The sequence below is a fragment of the Tachypleus tridentatus genome, chromosome 1 (genome assembly GCF_004210375.1).
Source record: "Tachypleus tridentatus isolate NWPU-2018 chromosome 1, ASM421037v1, whole genome shotgun sequence".
NCBI lineage: Eukaryota > Metazoa > Arthropoda > Merostomata > Xiphosura > Limulidae > Tachypleus > Tachypleus tridentatus.
The window spans coordinates 46,545,999-46,563,655 of NC_134825.1; the positions used below are offsets into that span (position 1 = coordinate 46,545,999).

Below are 17,657 nucleotides of genomic sequence, written 5' to 3' on the forward strand. Positions count from 1 at the left end.
CAAACAAGTAAATAAAAACTCTTCAAAAAATGAAGACTATGTAGGGATGGTTAATATCACTCCTTCAAAAACAATACAAATAAGATAGTAAAGATGGCATTTGCATCATCCCTATATAACAGCACAGGCAAGAATTAACATATAGCAATACATCTGTTAACATTCTACTACACTTTATGGCTTTGTTACTATGTAGGAATAATACAAATGCTGTCACTATGATCTTGTTTACATTATTTTTTGAATGACTGATACTAGCTGTCCCTATATTTACTTCATTTTTTTGGAAAGTTTTCTCTTTACTTGTGTTATTAGAAAACTTATAACTGCAAAAGTCATGAATCGAACCCACAAGCATGTTAGTGAATAAATAACTAAGAAAAATATTTTAAAAACCAATGAAGTACAGAATTCCAACAGATAAAATAATCTCAGAACTAATGCAGAGCCTCGTTCACCTACAAATCACTGTCATGTTTAAATCTGAAGACTGATCCATGTAAATATAAAGATAAAAAAAAAAGAATCTATTGTGATCAAAGAGAAGTAGTATTGTTTTCCATAAACTTTGCTTCACTATTTATGTTTCCATAGGAAAATACTGCAGCACTGAAAAAACACTGCAATCTTGATTAATGTATTTAGCTTGATAAAGAACAATGATGGCAAACCTATGGCATGTGTGCCCAAGGTGGCACGTGAAAACATTTTGCTGGCACGCAGCATGCAGTGCTGCCTCTTAATTCTTAAAACCCTAATGCTAACCCATAATAAATAAATACATACATAATAATTATCATTACTGCCAAATGCAGCAGTGAATTATTTTTTTCAAACCCAGGAGCAGTGAGAAATGTTCACAGGAGAAAACTCATGCCCTCTTGGCACCAGATTTGCAGTTGTGACATAGGATTACACATTTTGAATACCTTTCAGATCCAGTGTACACATCAGTACTTGAGTAAAAATAGAAGTAAACTGTTGTTATTAGCTTCACTCTGCTTATATTTCTCTTCTGTTGTTTGTGAGTGAATACTGGATATTTAGTGATAATAAAGGTAAATATGCATTTATTTTTCTTGCAGTAAATACATGAATTATATTGTTAAAATTATATTGTGTGGTGCAGCATGCATATATTTTTTGATCAGTTAGTCAGTTACAAATTTATTTTTAAATAAATGACATAAATTTTCACATGTTATGTTAAAGTAAGTTAATTGGTGAAATGTTTTTATATTATTTTTACCCTTTTCACCTTGTCAGGATATCAGCTTATCCAGAAAAAGAAACAAAAATGTTCGAACGGAAGGAGCAGCAGCAGAGATTTTTAAGAATCGTGGACTGAAATATTTGGTTTGATCAAAAAGGGTGATAGAGCATTATGTATCTTATGTTTTGAAACAGTGGTGTACAGGACTTCCTCTGTAAAGTGGCATTATGAAACTGCCCATAAATGAATTTGTGATAAGAGTGAGCAAGAACAAAAAGAACACATTTATTGAGAAGTCAGCAACAACAACATGCAGTCAAATGATTTGATGAGATTTGTTTTAAGTAGTTCCAACTTAGTTGCTGCTAGTTTTGATATTTCAAAAAGTATTGCTCAACATGGAAAAGCACTTAGAAAAGGGAAGTATGTTAAAGATTCGTAGCTGGAATGTGTTTCTTTCCTTTTCAACAGTTTTAAAAGAAAAGGAAAAAATTATTCAGCACATAAATGAATTGCCAGTGAGTAAAACATAGTAAAAGATGGAATATTAAAAATGGAAACAAACACAGCAGAACAGCTAACAAAAGATACTGGTTCATATAAATTCCTTTCAATTTGTCTTGATGAAAGCAATGATGTTACATCATCAACTAGGCTAGCTATTATTGCTTAATTATGTATGGGTGATGATATCTACAAAGATGTGGTTAACATGATAATGTTACCTGAACAAACCACAGGGGCTGAAATATGTAAGCCAGTAGTAATCAAATTATCCAATCAACGTGTTGACCTTTGAAAAATAGTTTCTGTGACAACTGGTGGTACACCCATCATGATTGGTAAAGAAGCAGGTTTTGTAAATTTGTTTACAAAATAAGTTGGACATCTACTGATAGTCTTTCATTGTATTATACATGAAGAGACTTTGTGTGCAAAAGCTGGCCTTAATGAGCTTGAAAAAGTGATTCATACTGTAACCAAGATAGTTAATTTTATTTATACACATGCTTTGAAAAAAGGACAATTTCAAAATTTACTGAAATAGACAAATTTGGTGTACACAATACTATTTGTGTACAAAAATGTTCATTGGCTCAGCAGAGGTTCTGTTCTTAAACAATATGTTGTGTGTTTGGATGAAATTTGTTTGTTTTTTGACAAATGAAAAATTTTCTTGTCAAAAATTATCTGATGTTGTATGAATTTGTAGACTGATTTTTTTTACACATTTACCCTCACATTTAAATGACTTGAACACCAAATTATGGGGATCTGGCAAAACACTTGATGTTACATTTTATAACATAAAAGCTTTTGAAATCAAATTGAAAAATTTTAAACATGATGTTTACAATTGCACTTTTAAATATTTCCCAAACCTAAAAAGTAAACATGACAAATTTTAAAATACATGAGAAAATATACATTTGGAGTCTGCAAATGCAATTTTCAAGCATCATTAATTCAACTTTTGAATAATTTTCTTTAAGATTTAATAAGTTCAGCTTATTTGAAGAAATTGCAAAATTCATAAAGTATGCAGGCAGTGTAGTATTAGACAAACTGAAATTTGAAATGTTGCAGTGGATTCACTTGAATAATTTTGAGATGCAACTAATTGATTTACAAAGCAGCTTAATTTGGAGGGAAAAATTTGTCAACTTAAGAACTGATCTAGAAAATACTGAAAGAGATCAGTTAGTGACTGGAATAATACAGAAAATTGCAGAAAATGAGATTCTGAAACTCTGGAATTCTATCTATGAAACTTTTGACTGTCTAAAAATGTCACAATGGCAGTATTAACAGTATTTTTATCAACATATTTATGCAAGTCATTATTTTCAATGTTAACTTTGTAAAGTGTAATTATTGGAATAGACTTACTGATGAAACAAGTACTGCATACCCAGTTCTCAAAACAACCAAAACAAGCTTGATATAAAACAATCTGTTATTGTCAATCTAGCAGCAAAAGCCTCACTAATAGTAAAATATGCTTATTTTTTGTTCCTTTTTTCTTTTTTTATGTTACATAACATAAACCAAAGCTTATCATTTCACAAAATGCTTTCTGTTAACAGTAAAACAATGAATAAATGTAAATAAACAAGAGGACTCATTTCTTCCTTAAAAAAGTTCATTATCATTGTTACTAATCCATTAATATTATTTCTTGTAAATTACCATAGTTACTAATAACATGTAACTCATAAAGCTGTTTCATTTAAAATAATTCAGAATAATAATAAATGATAATCTGCTACTAAAAATTACCATTTTTAAATTAAAAAAAAATTACCATAAGAGAATTTTTTCAGAAGATTATCACCAATTTGGGCATATACTCTCAAAAAGGTTTGTCATCCCTGATATAGGAGGTACAATATTGTATGTATGATGTAATGAAGATCTGAATTTAAAAGATAAAAATATATATAATCTAATAAAGTAAGGAACCACATCAGGTGCAAATGGATCAAATATTAAATCTTTTATTTTAAATCAAATTTAGAAAAAAATTAAAATACACACAGACACACACAGCCATATACATATACATGGCAAACTTCGATGAAATAGATTAAGCATCAACCTTTTGATTAATTATTAATCATAAAACCAAGTTAGTAACAATAAAGTATAAATATACAAAAGGAGGAATGGAAGAAACTTGCTCTGAAAATGACATAACATAGAGAACCTTACAACTTCAACTTTAATAATCTTAGAATGAAAGTTTATTCATCAAAAATAATTTCTTATAGAAGAAATTTGTATACCACATGTGCAATAACTTTTTTTTAGAATTTCAGTGTGTCTTAAGAACAAACCACTAATTTATTGCAATCTCTTTTTCTTATCAAGATAAACAAATAATCAAATTAATGATACTCAGAGAAGAGACCAAGTCAAACTAAACAATAAAAATTGTCAAGTCAAACTGATTTAAAAGTCAAAGAATTGTTATGGAAAAAAAATTACAATTTTTTAAAGGTGCACGATATACAAGATAAAAACTAGTTTGAATATATTTCTTTTGCATTTTGATAGCATAAAGCATTAAGTACTACTTAAAGGCAAAGTTTAAATTGAAACTTTCCAACCTACTTTTAAAAGCTCACATTCCAAAGTGTTGTGAAATTCACAGATTGTAATTTACTTCAATTAGCCATATACATGGACATACTAATAATATACTCTTCAAAACAAGAAATGCAAAAGGGATATTTTTGTTATTTAAAAGAGAAATATATCTAATAACGTTACACGCTCAGAGTATGTGATGTTACACGTGTTAAGGCACTGATTGTCAGACCAAAATGACAATAAAAGTTGTGCACTTTGAAAACGGAGAAAAACATCGGCTTTTTCGCCAAAACGCATGCGTGTCCAATAAATTTGTTTGAGAGATCTGCATGTTCTGCAAGTGCAACATGTGCAAAATCCCTATTAAAGTGACGGGTTCTCGATTTCCATAGCTCAGTGTTAAGCCACCGACACACAATACAGTTACGCCAAGACTGACTGAAGCACAACGCAACAACGCCATTGGTCGCTGAGAAGCAAGCAAATCTCGATCAGATGTTGCCAGAGCTGTGAATGTCCACCCGAGCACCATCACAAGGCTTTGGAATCGTCACCAACAACATGGATGAACTTGTGACCGTCCACGATCTGGCAGACCTCGTGTGACCACGCCCGCACAAGATTGCAACATCCGGTTACGTCACTTTCGGGATAGGACAACCACTGCGACGTCTACTGCCTCAACCATACCAGGGCTGTGTAAGATTTCCGATCGGACCGTCGATACATCGACGAGATTCTTAAGCCCCATGTGCAACCCATCATGGTGAACGTCAAAGACGTTTTTTCAACATGACAACTCCTGTCCTCACACAGCCCGACTCACCACTGTCTTCTTGAGACACCACAACATCAACATTCTTCCCTGGCCCTCCAGATCATGAGATTTAAACCCCATCGAACATCTTTGGGACGAGTTGGACCGACGTCAGCAACGGCGACAATCTCAACAGCAGACTCTACCTCAGCTTGCAGCAGTTTTGCAGGCTGAGTGGACAGCCATTCCACAGGATGTGATTCGTCATCTCATCCCTTCCATGGGCAGGAGATGTCAAGCAGTTACTGATGCTCACGGGGGTCATATTCGTTATTGACGTTGAGTGACGTTAAACTTCGCCTTTGCAGACTTTGGATGTTCAGCAGTGAATGTGCAAAGTTTCACACGTCATACAAAACTACCCGGAATAAACTTGTTAACAATTTGTCTCATATTTTGCCTTTTGCGTTTCTTTTTCTGAAGAGTATAGTTCTATTAATCAAGATATGAAACAGTCAGAACAGCAAATTTGAAATGTTTCAGAAAACTGCAATCAAATACTTGAATGCAATATTCTACACAATAATACTTGCTTTTGTAAATTTTTTAAAAATATCACTTTTACTTCTTAAAAAATTGGCAAATTTTAGTTTTACAGACTGAACAACAGCAATCACTGAGAAATAATTTAAGGTAAATTGTCTGTGTCTGCCAACCAAAATGTAATAAGGTGTAAGTAGGAAAGAATATGTTCTTCCTATACGTTGTAAATATCATACAAGCATAGATGATAACATAAATGTCTTGAAACACAGGGAGAGATGGGAGGGGCATGACAAGTGTATTGATATCTCAGAAAACCAAGAATAAATGAAATCAAATTTTTTTATTTTTATTGCAGTTATGTATAGTTTGTGTTTCTCGTTGATTTGACACCCTGAATAAATAAAAATTTCAATGAGAGGAATTTAGAAGACAGACACATTATGTGACAAGAATAGGTGAAAACTTAGATAATATGAAAATAAAAATTATAAACGATGTTTTAATGGCAAGTGTAATAACTGTAATTTCAAGTGTGATTTCAAAGTAAAGTTGTTTAATTAAATAAGGAATTTAACTGTGTAAAAAGTCAAGACACAAAAACTTCACTCCACCATATGGAAAAGTTAACTGGTTTGACTCAGAATCCATAAAATGTAAGAAATGTTTATATAAAAGTGTGTAACTGACACAGACCACAGGATTAATTAAATCCATATTTCATTTTATGTCGAGTTGTCATTATTCTCTTTCATTAAAGGCACACAAGTTAATAAATCAGTTCTCACTTTAGAACAAAATACAAAATAATTCACATGAGCTGTCATGTTAAGATTATCACCTCAGCTCCTGTGTTCAAAATCAGACAGGAAGTAAATCTCTGTTTATGTATTTCTCTGTCATGAAGCAACTAAAGTTCTAGATTTTTCTATAAACTATTTACCACATTTTAATAGTTCAATGTTTTATTATTCATTACTAGCAACATAACAGAAATTTTCTAAATTTTGTGTGCATGAATTAACGATTTTTTAGGGTGGTATTCTTAAAGTACAATGTATATAAATATACTATCCGTTAAATGTATCCAATTAAAAAATAAAGGCACTAAACTTTGTGAGAAATAGTTTCTAGATTTATTTTTACACATTTGTTTTAATACTTTTCTATGCAAATATAACCTATTATTACATTCAGACCTATTTTCATTCACCAATATAAATTATGGAGATTTGAGGTGATTAAAGTATTCAAGTCCAAAATTATATTAAAACAATATTACTAAAATCAAGTACGTGTGCTCAAACCTTGAGAAGAGTGTTAATTTCATCATTAGTAGAGTTCTCAAACCACAAGGAGGTAAGTCGAAATACTCGAAGATCGTGAGCATCTGTACCAAGAAGACAATGCAGGTAGTTCTCTAATGCTTTTCTAAGAAATCTGTTTTTGTGTTCTAAAGTAGAATTTAGTTCCCTCTCATCAAGGTCACTTTGTCTGATAAGAGTTTTTAGAGTCTTGGTTTGTCTGAATGAAATATAAAACATAATTAAATAGTTATTACACATGTCTAGTTATAAAAATAAGCATACATAAGCATTATCAGCTACATGTTATATCTTCAGTCCATTAACTATATTTTAATAACTACGTCATCTCAGTTTTCACTTTCACCATAATTCAGCAGGTTCAATTGTTATATTTCAAAAGAATGTTTTGTATGTACACATTAACTATGGAAAATAATTATTATCAACTGACTTTAGTAATATAATTTTTTATCTCTAACTATAGGCTTTAACCATGAGTTAGAATGTCCAGTACATGCTCCATCTCAATAAGTGCATGTAAAAAGAGTAACTTTTTTGAAAATCAAGTCTTAACCATGCTGCTGGATCAATCAAGATTACTATCAAAACAACTGCTAAGGCTAAGAAAAGCCTACATTATAAATAAACATCTGACTGAAAACAAAATAAAATTCAAAGTATGTACACTTTCAGCCTAAGGACAAGTATTACATTATGAAGAAGGGGGTCTGTTTTTCTCTGTGTAACTTTCTTAAGTCTTATATTAAGGTGATCCCTTTCTAATTTATGTAATAACTAAATTCAGTTGTATAAAAAGAATGGGAAAACTTTTGTAACTATTTGAAAAACTGTAATTCATTATTTTAAAAACACTTAACTTTTAAACTAAAATCATATTCTGAAAAAGGAGAGAACAAAATGTAAATAGTTGAAAGCCATGACCAAATATTTTCTAATAAACATATATTTTTCAAATAATTAAGTAAACATTTTTCAGAAATACATTTATTAATATCTTTTATATTGTAATACACAACAACTGAGAAAGTATCCAAATAATATTTTATATAGTAGATGCTGTATTTGTATCAAAACAATTATTTAGTATATGATTTAAATGCCTACGAGTTTTCCCTTTTCTTTTTAAATCACCTCAAATAAAAAACTATGGAAATGTAACTCTGCTTCATAAATTAAGAAAGTAAAGCTGTTTATTAAAGACCACTTGTGGTCATCAGTAGAATGCCTTGAATTTTTGGTTCCTCAGTTAAGAAATGCTTGTAGTTATTAATAATATTTTTAATTTAGTTGTAAAATAACATTATATTTAACAGTTTCTTCTATCACCTTCTTTCATGGAAATTAACACAAGTACACCAGTGCAAATGAATATTTACAATAATTTAAATTTGAGGAATATTAATTTAAGTTATAACATCAGTTAAACAAGTTATAACGATACTGTCTTATGAGAAATATTACAAGTGAAAAGTAAGAACTGCACATTCTGGTTAAGTTGTATATTGTATGATAAATAACTTCTGATCAGAATAAGCTATTTACTTGGTGTAAAACTAAAATTCAACTTGGCCATCAGTACAGTTAATTAAATATATATTTTATATATATATATAGTTTTTCAATCAGAAATATTCCCCATACCAAATAGGATTACCCTATAATGGCAAGCACTATAACAGCTAAGATTAGTTGGCTTCCAATTAACAAATAACAAGGTTTACTTAATGTGCATATTTGTATACACGTATAAAATGATATAAATACAATTTTATTTGTTGTCTTGAAATGCTGAATGAATTACCTTTAATAACAAAGTCACTGCCAAATAACAATTATCATGTTGTGGCAGTATGAATGGTTGGGTTTTACTTTGTTAATTCTTTAAAGAGTTTTCCTGTCTACATACAATGGTGCCCCCCAATGACATAGTGGTATGTCAGCAGACTTATACCACTAGAAACCAGGTTTCAATACTTACGATGGGTAGAGAACATAAGTGTAACTTTGTGCTTAAAAACCAACAACTACAAACAATGACATGAGTATATATTTTAACTGAAATTTTATTTTAATTCTTTTTTTAACTACAATAATTAACATTTTAGATGTGTCAAGTTTAATTCTGCCTGATATGTCTCCTCAAGCCACATACAATATAAAACACTAATTAAAATGTTCATATTCATTTTTATTAGATCAAAAAAAGTCCAATTGCAAACCTAAATTTTGATTTTTTTTTTACTTATCCTGTTGTAATTTTTATTTGGTAAGTAGAATTGTTTTAACCTTCCAACTAGAAAGACAAAACTTTTGAACATCTGAATCATAACACCACGTGTGTACATTTATAGCTCACTTCAAGTTCAAATACTTTGAAAAATATGTTAGAAATAGCTAGTGTAACAAAAATTAAAATTCAATTAACTGCACATTGTAACAATTTACAAGTTTTTAAACCAAACAAAATCATACATATAAAATCCGAAAATTTTATTTTTCTTTCTAACAGGTTATTTACCAGTCTTTTTTTTTATATATAAAGATGAATTATAAATTTCTGTACTACTAGTTATGATATCAAAAGATTTTTTATGTCATATCATATATTTTAACTATATTATGGTTCTGAATTTTTACATTCTAAATAAAGGTAATAAATCCATTTTTCATGTTTGTTTATTTTGTTCAAGCAATTACTTTATTTCCAACATTTGTACAGATTTAACAGCAAAGTTAAATATTGCAAAAATTAGAATATTCATTTTGGGCTTCAGCCATAAATGAGGTACTATACATCAGTGTCCCTATTCACATAGAATAGTGAAAAGTTTACTGTAGAATACCAGGAGTATCATAAACCTCCAGCTTTGAACACTTTAATCAGTAATAACAGTGGACAACTTTGATGTCAAAAGTATCAAAAAACTTTCACTGTCTTTAACTTTGTAAACTTTGTTTTAAAGAAGATTTAGTTAAAATATTTTTTCTTTGTGCTTATGAGATGTCTAGCACATATGAGGATTTGCAAAAGGAATTTATGAATATCAAAGTGTTCTTGTGTAAAAATGAAATTCCAGGTAATATTATCAATAGAACAGTTCATTATTACTTAAATAAGCAAAGTCTTGATACACCTTCTATTACAGTTGTAGCAAAGTGCCTTTTGTTTATTAGTCTACCCTATTAGGGTAAATATTATTTTATCACATAAAATCAGCTACAAACTGGCATTTATAGGGTGTAATTGCAGATTCAGCCGAGGCATGTTTTCAAATCTAACTGTTCCCTTAGTTTACATTTTAATTCAGGGACCAAATTTCACTCTTGTAATTGTCTTTTGTTACTTAAAATTAACTTCTCCCTGCTGTCAGCAAAGCTACATTAGTTCTACTAAAAGAAAATTAGTAACACGTGAAAATGTTAATACTAATTTCATGTCAGAAGTCTAATATACTTGAATATGCTCTACACAAAAGAGACATTCCATCCATTCTAATTGTTTAAGATCTTAGCCATGGCCAATAACAAGCAGAGTCTCCAAATAAAAATGAGTTTGCTCATTTATACACTAAGACCTGAAATTACTATTCAAAATTCTGCAAGTAAGTAATTACTTCAGCAATTACTCTCAACTTTAGAAAAACTTCAGCTCATAATTTGAAATTATGAAGTTAGAGAGTAGATTTCATCCAGACATAAATGTAAGAGATTTACTGTGTTGTATCTTTCTGGAACAGCAGCACACAGATAATTTTTATAAATAAAATTTATGTAAGTTAAATAATGTCTATGTCAAAAACATAAAATATTTCACAAAATAATTATTTACAATTACTAGCACATGATATTATTAGTGAAACCTGGCATTCAAGTCAGTAGTTAAGGATGTACTGTTCAATAGGCTAGTACATAGCTAAGGATGATAGTAGTTGTTTTTTTTTCTTTTCTGGTCTTTTTAAAATCATAAATTGTCAATTTATCATTTAAATTGAAAATCTCTAAGATTCAAAACATATTCCATGATTATCATAATTTATTCTTAAAATATTTGGCTTTAAGAAATGGTGACATTTACAAGTTAACTCTCACTATGAGCTTGGCCTGACCTGACCAATCTGACCTAAAAATTGACCTTTAGAGTTTCCATACTGTAACTTTTAATATGTTCTATGTATTTTCACAAAAGTTTGCAAGATTTCAGTACACATTAAGAGTCATTTGTATACAAAAAATAAGAAATTTTAATTTAGTAATTTCAATAAAAATTTATCCATAACTATGTGAAAGTCAATGTTGACTGCTTCAAGTGCAAAGTTATTTTTATGTTAAGATTAAGAATACTTTTCTTCATCTGAAAATTTTCAAACATCATTTGCATAATCTCTAAAACCTCCTAAACAAATTTCAAACTTTGTTTCTATAAAAGTTTTTACCTATAATGGCACAGCAGTATGTCTGTAGACTCACACCTCTAGAAACTGGGTTTCAATACCCATGATGGGCAGAGCACAGATAGCCCTTTGTGTCGCTTTGTACTTAATTCCAAAACAATCAATCAACTGTAAAAATTTATATTTTATCTGTTTTTTTCTCTACCATAACTATATATGAGACTGGTCAAAATTGACCAATCTTGCAATTGCCAAAAAAAAAATTCAAAAGAAATCTAAATTACCTCTCTTACTTTCTGGAATGACTTCAAATTCTAACATGAAACAACACTTGTTTATTATAAACTGTTTTAAACTCATAACACTATACATCTGTGTTTACTTGGATTCCATTGTTTCATTGTTCTCTGAACAACGTTAACTAATATTCAAGTCACACAGGTTATAAATTACTTGGCAAATGTGTAATTCACATTTCCTATCAAATTATGTAATGCACAAGTTACTTGCAAGAATACATCAACAAAAATTATTATTTATTTTACCTAATCTAACCTAAAATTTTTCTGATCCTCACATTTTAGTTATTTTTAAAACAATAAATAAAGAATAAATATGACAAACAAGAAATAAAGAGCTTATATGGGTCTTTTTTTTTTCTTTTCTTTTTTTTTTTTTGCTGTCAACTGTCAATGTAAAGATAAACCAACTTGTTTGTACTAATAATACTACTGCATTAAATTATTTCTTATAATTAAATAATTCACCAAAGAACACAGAATAATAATGTGCAAAAAGTAGATTACGTCCCATAACTATCACATCACCATATGTGACAAGAGTCATTAAAACTTCATCTGAGCTTGTTGATGTGTTTTCTATGGAATAAAGTTTAAAATAGACAGTGATATCAAGAAAACCCACTTGTAGAGAAAAATATATATGTAAAATAGACAATTCTCTACACACAAAAACAATGTAATATAATACATCATTTGATAGGTCAAAATACTGGCTTTCTATTGGTTACAAATAATACAGTATAAAATGTCAGAGAAAATGTGATAGGAGTGCATGGTAAGAAAGGTTTTTTTTCTATATGATGGCCCCAAAACCAAATAAGAATGAAAACTATAAAAATTATAACTTGCCTAGCAATGAAAGCATTATAAAGAAAACTTTACATTAAATTTCATACTTCTTAAAGGGGTAGTAAATACATGAAGAAGAGATATGCAAAGAACAAATGTCACAATTTTCATATTTGTGAAAATTGAAAATCTTTTTTTAATATTACCATACAAATTTAAAAACTTTAAGCTTATACAGTATTAAAATATTAAAATTTAAGTTGTTAACTACATTTTTATGATAATTTTAATCATATATCATGATAAGAAATGGTTTTAATCAGATTTTGAATACAACTCTGTTAAACCTCATGACGATATGCAGAAAAGGATGTCCACAGCGATAAGACTAATATTTATACATTCAAATAAAGATAATGAAAAAATAAAAATGCCACCAAGCTGGAAAGGGATAACAATTCTGATATTCTTCCATTTGTATCTAATGGCTGTATCAAATAAACTTGTTTTGACTTACAAGTGGATGAAAACAAATACATGAAACCTAAAGGACATATAATTGTACAACTACTATTATACTATCACAAAGTTTCATTATGATCTACTATTTCAAAAGTTTTAAAATAAAGCTAATACAGTTTTAATGAAATATGACTTACTCCTTAGTTAAAGTAACAATATTCTTCATCTCCTCCAGCTTTTTGGCTTCTCTCCTGCATTGTCTAATCAAATCTTGCTTGGCTTGGTAGGAAATGGAGCGCATATTGTTTACAATATCCTGGTACTGGGCATCAGCATACCTAGCCACAGCCAGGTAAGCATTCCAGAGAACTGTCTTGTCCAGAAGAGAGAGAGGACTGAGAACTTGGACAGCCTAAAGAGCAAAGTGTTTATACTACTGTATAACAAGTACCATAAACTGATTAGTCAGCTCTTCAGAAACATAATTTATATAAATATTCTAACTCAGTAGCATGAAATATAATCTTGCAAAATGTATCAAAAAGAATTTTGTTCAAACTTATATAAAACTGTCTTTTGAAATTCCCAAATTTGAACTGAACTGTCAGTTATTACTGAAATGAAAATACAACAAAAGTGCAATGTTACTTAAAACTAACAAGTCAGAAATACATGTAAACAAAACAAAAACTTTAATATGTGTTTATTTTAAAGTTAATACCTTCAATAATATATTTTTATTTTTGTACTACTATTCATATTGTTGTATATTTTTGGCTTAAGTTGTAAAGATGACCCAATTTCAGCAAATTCGTATGCACTTTTATGTAAATAATAGCATTTAAAGTAACAAGTAAAACTCATAAAAGGATTCAACAAATCTCATAAAACTTAATATGAAGCTGATTATTATTTTCCCTTCAAAAAGTTGCCTTTTGCAAAATACTGTGAAAACCATGATACTTATTATTTTCTAAGTTACTACACCTTCATAAAGGCACAAATTTGAATTTTTTTACATCTTTCATTGTTTTTGACAGATTATGACAGCACTCTGAACTTTACAAACTACCTTGTAAATCCTAGAATCTATTTATTGCAACATTTAATATATTTAGTTTGTTTCTAATAGAACATTAAAAGAACTTCTATTTCTTCTAAACATTTCACACAATAAAAATAACATTTATTTGTAAGTATGGCTGCATAAGTGGCAGACCAAGAAACCTTTAGCTTTAACACACAAATTCACAAAGAACATAAATAATCTTACAAAGTGTTATTTTGCCTACTGTCAAAACAAACTTCATCTCACAACATAAAAAGAGGAAGACAAAAATTCATAATAAATATGAGCATCAAAAAATAAAGTTATTTTAATTCTTAACATTATTTTAACAAATACAACTCTAGATTACAACCCTTCTGGTTCTTCTGGTTGGTGGTAATAATACATAAAATATCCTCTTAGGTACTAAATAGTTATAAAAAAATTAAATTTTATATTGCATATTTTCCATAATTCATACAGTATTCAATGTTTGTTTAATAATGAACCTTTAACAGCTTAAAATTTGTAATGAAAGTTTTAGTCTAACAGCTATAAAAGCAACTTACTTTGTAAGTTACTTTTGATTGTGACATTTACTCACTTTCTCAAGGAAATCTGTCATTATAGTTTCAGAACTTTCACAGCAAGAATCACTTAACCAACTTCCATACAAGGTGAGGGTTTCAGCATATAAAACTGATAGCTCTTCACTCTCATAATACTTCTACAGCAACAAACAAAATACATTGTGTAATACTCATGTGCAAAATGGCATTTCATCCAATAATAATAATAATTAAATACACTTTAATTAAAAATTCGTACTTGACAGACTTCAGTAAATAACTTTGTATTCATTTTACGGATAAAATTGTTTTCATATCAGTCTAATAAAACATAATAATAATCAAAACTTTGAGCAAAGCAATTTATTCCCAAAGGAGCACTAAGGTGCTCTTTCATCTAAAAGTATTTAAAATTTATTAATTAAAAATAAATGTCAGGTTAAGTTTTAAGGAGACTTACAATTTGAATAACACTAAATGTTTTTAATCTATTGCCAGAAAAACAATTTTAAATTTGTCTTGACATGTTTTAAAACAATATATATCTAAACACTTCCAACAGTAATGAGTCTTACTTTATAATCAAATTCCTTATTATATTCATGTCACTTTAAATAAATGAAAAAAGTATTAAATTCACAAAAATTATCAAGGTAATAATTAACTGATTATTAGAGAAAAGAAATGTAATAACAATGAGAATGTGTCACTAAACAAATAATTCCAAGACTCTTAAACACAGCTTTTTACACTGGAACTTTCTTCCTATCTTGAGAAACCTAAAATGTATTTAATATGCAAAATCTGGCACATCTTGTTCTTATGATAATGGATTACATTGGTCGTGAACAGAATTTGTTTATTAATTTTTTACACGTTAAGTGAAAAACAAATTTAGTGAGACCTTATAATTTAAACCATAATCATTCATGGAAAGATTTTTTTTTCCACTACTTTGAAGTGGAGATAATAAAAAGTTAAATACAATTTAACATCATACAAATGTACTTAAAAGTAGGAGTAATATCTTACAAGTGTGTTTTCTTATAGTAAAGCCACATTGGGCTATCTGCTGAGCATCCTGCTAGTAACACAGTTAAATGAAATGAATCATAAACATATTTCTTGTGTTTATTTTTATTTCAGAGTTTAACTTATTTAGTTGTGTTTTATGTATAATTCTGAATTTTTAATGTAGTTTATGAAACACTAGAACACACTTGTATGCAAAACAATTTTTTTCCACAAACATTTTAAGTAAAATTTCTAAATTCAGTTACTTAACTTGCATAGATATTTGATTTTTAAAACTGTAATCAAGTATGCACTGTAAAAAAAATGTAGATTTTATAATGAAATATAGTTTAAGAATTTAATACTGTATTTTGGATAAAACAGTAAAGATACTGAAAACTACAGAAAAATTATGATCAGATTTTTTCTTTTCCTAATTTGGTCCACACAAGTTTTGTTATTGAAAATCCTGTTTAAATTAAATTTCAACAAATCATACAATTGTTTGAGGAAACAAAAATTATTCATGAAACCATGTCAATAAAATTCATGAAGAAGATAATAAATTACACGTCTTTTTTTTTAAAATAAAAACAGCCTGATATCACAAGCACAATATGTGGCATTTTAGATTGCACCAAAAGTTTTTCTTATAACTTTACTAGCAAATTTATACTATTATAGTTAATAGTTTTTACATATAAGAACAATAATGCTACTAACTCCTTCAAGGTTTCTAAGAAGGGACCTTGTTAAGTTTTTTGCAACTGTAATTTCAGATCTATCCCAGTAAACTTTGGCTTCTTCTAGTTTCCACCAGAGAACTCTTTGGTTACTGCTTCCAGAAAGGCTGCGAAGAGTGTGAACAGCTTTATCAGCATCCTGCATGAAAAATAAAAAGCAAGTATGCATCAACAAGTTTTTAAAAAAAATTACTGTTCATAACAAAAATTAATTTGGAAGTTTCGATAACTGACAGTACAGTAATACATATCTAATAAGATATATGAAAATTTTAGTTTATCTGTTCCATATAAATGTATAAAACAAAGTAAGTTTTTCAGTAAATGAATATAAAACAAAGTTAAATCATTCATTCATCAGCAATAAGTAAATTGAATGCCAGATAATTTAACTCTCTTAACACAGGGTTGATCTATATGACTAACAATGTGACCTCCTTATACCTGTTTAAAGTCTTTTGAGATTTAATACTTTTCATCTTCAGTAATGTGTATATTCTCACAAAATTTAGCAGTATTCCAATTACAATTATAAGTCATTAATATTCAAAAATTCACATTTTTAGTGAAGTATTTTTAATAAAATAAAGATCTGTCCATGAATATAGAATATTTGTTTTGAATAGTCTCTGTCAAAAGTAATTTCCACGTTAAAATTAAAAATACTTTTCCTCAAAAATATCAAAAATTTTCCTCCTAAATACATTTCAAATGTTTTTATTCAGTAAAACTTGACAGTTTATGTTATTTTCTCTAACCTAATTCAAAACAGGATCAGTCAATCTGATCAACCCCATAACCACCAAAAAGAAAAATCAAAATAAATCTAAATTACCATTTTTTTTCTTTCTATAACAACTTCATATTGTAATATGAAACCACAGTTATTTATCCAAATTATATCTAAGTTTGTAACAGTATGCATCTATTTATAGTTAAATTTTATTCTGTTATTGCTCTTTGAGTTATGACTAGCTACTGTCTTCACCCTTATATGTTTTAAATCACTTGGTAAATGTTCACATTCACATTAAGCTATTAAATTACATTACCCATGACCTACTACAACTAGTACAAGCAGCTCGTGTGCATGGCTCTTGAAATATTTTTGTTACTGCTATTTATTTGACTTAATCTAATCTTAACTAACCTAAAAATATCTTAATGTTTACATTTTAGTTTCTTTTATAATTATACATAAAGAATAAAAATGATATACAAGAAATAAAATACTTATCAAATCTTTTTTCTTGCTCTCAGTTGTCAAGAAGAGTTAACCCTAAATTTTTATATTACTCATTAATAACTTTTAGTTAATTAAATAATGCTCCAAACAATATATACTAATAACATGCAAAAAGTATCTCTGTCACAACAATCATTACAAATTCATCACACACATGAA

General features: G+C 28.8%; 1 protein-coding gene across 4 annotated transcripts in view; it reads right to left on the reverse strand.

The window, feature by feature from the left end:
- Positions 1 to 17,657, reverse strand: part of tefu (Serine/threonine-protein kinase tefu) — a 177,522-nt gene that overhangs the window by 29,918 nt on the left and 129,947 nt on the right. For all 4 annotated transcript variants that reach the window (XM_076495794.1, XM_076495786.1, XM_076495802.1 and 1 more), the window contains 4 exons: positions 16,233 to 16,391; positions 14,531 to 14,653; positions 13,076 to 13,290; positions 6,914 to 7,130 (listed from right to left, as the gene is read on the reverse strand). In XM_076495794.1, the coding sequence (XP_076351909.1) occupies positions 6,914 to 7,130; positions 13,076 to 13,290; positions 14,531 to 14,653; positions 16,233 to 16,391 (714 nt within the window). The remainder of the gene's footprint in view (positions 1 to 6,913; positions 7,131 to 13,075; positions 13,291 to 14,530; positions 14,654 to 16,232; positions 16,392 to 17,657) is intronic.